The sequence below is a fragment of the Bombina bombina genome, chromosome 2 (assembly GCF_027579735.1).
Source record: "Bombina bombina isolate aBomBom1 chromosome 2, aBomBom1.pri, whole genome shotgun sequence".
In the NCBI taxonomy this organism is placed as follows: Eukaryota; Metazoa; Chordata; class Amphibia; order Anura; family Bombinatoridae; genus Bombina; species Bombina bombina.
Genome location: NC_069500.1, coordinates 197,487,276 through 197,491,055, shown reverse-complemented (window position 1 = coordinate 197,491,055; position 3,780 = coordinate 197,487,276). Strand labels below are relative to the sequence as shown.

General features: G+C 36.7%; 1 protein-coding gene across 1 annotated transcript; it reads right to left on the bottom strand.

Moving 5' to 3' along the window:
- Positions 1-722: 722 nt before the first annotated feature.
- Positions 723-2,137, bottom strand: LOC128647720 (protein max-like). The gene has a single exon (XM_053700461.1). It carries the CDS (start codon positions 1,978-1,980, stop codon positions 1,492-1,494), a length of 489 nt encoding a protein of 162 aa, XP_053556436.1. The 5' UTR covers positions 1,981-2,137; the 3' UTR covers positions 723-1,491.
- Between the last annotated feature and the right edge of the window lie 1,643 nt (positions 2,138-3,780).

Genomic DNA, 3,780 nt, shown 5'->3' with positions numbered 1-3,780 from the left:
ACTGGTGGGAATCACATAACAAATGTGTGTATGCACTAGCACACATATATAATATGAGTTATACATATGATCTCAACTCATTTTAACCATTATGGTAGCTAGATAGTAGGTGGGAAGAATATATACATACATCTGGAATATATATATATATATATATATATATTCCCAGTGTTAAACATCAACATTACATGCACCACTATAGCACAATTTTAATTTTCACTTTGACATGTTGGCTTTATATGTGGATGGAAAAGCCAATATATATTAATATCAGACAATCACTATAGCCCATTTACAGTTTTTTTTGTTTGTTTTTTATTACATTACCCTTTACTATTTCAGTTTTTTAAAAATAATACATAAAGTATTTTTTTCATCAAGATCATCAATTGATTCACTGCTGGTTTTTGTATACAAGAACTTCTTTAACCCCTTAATGACCACAATGTACCCTGTATGTCACTGGTCGTTAAGGGGTTTTTTCAGGACATAATAGCACAAGTCTAGCAAGAACACACTATTAATGCCCTCCCTCCAGCAAGCTTTGTGGAATAGAGCAGTCTCAACGCTGGTGGCAAGACCGCGCTATAAAACAATCAAGTCCCAAAAAAAGGCCAGTGACATACAGGGTACGTCGCTGGTCCTTAAGGGGTTAATTTGGCAAATACGTAACATGGGATCAATAATATCTGTTTTGTGAATTGGTCAAATCATAGGCCTCTTATGGTAAACAGTGGATTTATATAGAGATTTTCTTTATATATAGTAAACAAAATAAATAAAAATTACACCCTGTTCTCAGACTACCGCTGAACACTATTCTTTAGCTGTGTTCATTTTGTACTCAATAAAGCAATATTTCACCGAAGACATGGTAGACTTAAGTGAGAGGGAAATACATTGTTCCTTATTAAAAATACTAGTCATTTAATCATTTGGGGTAAAAAGTATTGTTCCAAAAAAAAAAAAAAAAACACATACACAAAAGGCTCTTGAAATGAGGTGCTTTAAGCTATTATTGTCCAATATGTTAAACCCTTAATACAGCACCAATAATATATCTCTTCAAAATCTCACATGGCACAGATTTTGGAATATTTTTTTTTTTTTCGAAATTCACCAATATGCATTTTTTAAACAATAAAATGAGTGCATTTGCAGTTTTTTTTCCTTCTATTTTATAGATTTAAAACCTGCTTCATTCACCCCATTGTCACCTGCCATACAGATGTCGGATCTGCATGAAAGTTATAGCATACAGACGTATTTTTTTTTCCTGTTTGAGATCCATTTTTAAAATGGATATTACACTAAAATTTAAATACCAAAAAAAGGGAGTTGGGAGAAGGGAGAGAAAACAAAATCAGTCCAAGACCCTAATAAAAATGATAAAGGAACAAAATAAAGTCCTTAAAAGTTGTCGGGGGACTAATGAGACGGAAGAGGTTGAAGACTTAAGCTGTGAACAGACTGCTGGTTTTATTGCTGGGTTTAACTTGCTTCCATTCGTAATTTTTTTCTGCTTTGGGGTTCTTCAGGTTCAGACTCTGAGCTGGAATCGGAGCCACCATCAAAGGCGGAAATGGTGCTGCCTTTAGGATTTGTGTAGAGGCTGCTGTCAGATGAAGAGTAGTTGGACTGCAGTTGAGAGCTGGATCTCGCTTTCTCCAGTGCACGAACTTGTTGTTCTAGTAAAGCGTTTTGTCTCTTTAGATCATCGATATCTTGCTGGTGTGTGTGATTTTTCCGTCTCATGTACTGAATGTACTCTGTGGCTTTGTCCAGTATTTGGGCCCGCGATGCAATTACTTTGACGTCCACGCAACCATGACCATCCTTCTCTCCTTGGAGTGATGGTACAGAGTCCCTTAAACTATGGAAGCTGTCCTTGATATGGTCCCTGCGCTTGCGCTCCAATGCATTGTGATGCGCTCGTTTGTCTGCGTCGCTTTCAACCTCGATGTCATCGTTATCGCTCATGCTTTCATACACCGTGGAGTGGTGGGAACGCGGATCCGGTGAGGGAGACAGGATTGACAACGATCTAGGGAAATTGATCCGAAGTAAAAAAGAGGATAGGGACAAAATAAACCGAATTAAAGAAAAGGAGGAGGGGAGACCCTCACTGCGCCCAGGAAAAAAGCCTATTTACAGTTTTAACTCCGAATGGAGCTTGAAGGGCCGTGTTTCTGGCGAGTCTTCAGTCTTCAGACCGCTGCTCCATAACCCTGTCCGCCTGCTCTGATGAGGCGGACAGGAATCGCCACAATACAACCCGATCAAGTACGATCGCATTGATTGACACCTCCCTGCTGGTGGCCCATTGGCCGCAAGTCTGCAGGGGGCGGCGTTGCACCAGCAGCTCTTGTGAGCTGCTGGTGCAATGCTGAATACGGAGAGCGTATTGCTCTCCGCATTCAGCGATGTCTGTCGGACCTGATCCGCACTGTCGGATCAGGTCAGACAGACATATGATAATTCGGCCTCTATAAGTGGATAAAAAGCTAAGATACTAGCATATTAGAAAATCACACTAGATTATATCACCTCGTGAGTAACTTATGATATCTGTCACAATCATTACAGATAAGTTCGTAATGTACCACCTTCTATATATTATATATAGAATTTGTTGTCATCTATTTACATATTGATACCCATATTAATTGAGGGTTACACATATTATCCTTTTTTGTATATCTATGTAACATCCTATATAGAATAACCTTGGGGTCACAATAGAACATACAATTTTTGCACTTTAACACAATTTTGTTTATTATAAACTGTCACAATTCAGTGGGCGTCTCCATACATACAGCACATCACTTTAACATAGAGGAGATGTACTGGACACCCCCCCGTGACATCATGGTCATTCATCTATGACAATGGCATAAAAAGGTTACTAATCACACCCCTAACACAGACATGAACCAACAGCGATATGTGTCTGACTAGTATAAGACACTCAAATGTAGTGCAAGCCGCAATGATCATTTCATTAATCTAACGGTAAGAACATTAACTAGTTCTACAATTTTGCACTTCTCTACCACGTACATCATATTTTTACATATGTTTGATATTAGATTAGAATCACATAATACCGATCATAAGCAATCTGCTGACAGTTTGATGTCACGCTCATTAGTCTTAAATGATTTAAAATAGCTTATACATTATAATTCAATATATATCTGTACAGGGAGTTGCAACACGGCCCCTCCATTATATAATAAGTAAAAATAACATCAACTGTTATTATCTAGTTTGTATCTACAAATGTGTGACAGAATTATGTAATAGTTCGTGTGTATACATACATAAATATATTTTTTTAGATAGACAATATAGTCTCTATAAGTTTAGTCAATTTCTATACTAAAGTATTTTTAAGTTTTAACATGTATTAAAATCATTTTAAACAAATAATAGATATATAGTTTATATGCTGCACGAAACTATTATGATACCAATCTTTTTTGTAAACACACACCATTTACTAAGTCATGTGACTTGTAAGGGTGTGTGTGTTTTTCTGGCTCTCCGATTGGTTAGCCATGTGTATATAATGTAGCAAGTAATTACCAATTTTATCAGTCTGAGGAAACAGTAACATTACTGAGAAACGCGTTGGTGTAATTTTGTGTTTTATAATTACTTGCTTTTTTTACTCATGCATATTTTCTACTCACAAATAATTATTCTGTGAGAGGTTATTGCATTTTCTACCCTACGAGTGAGCTGAAAGATATACAACACACCTGGTTTTATTTG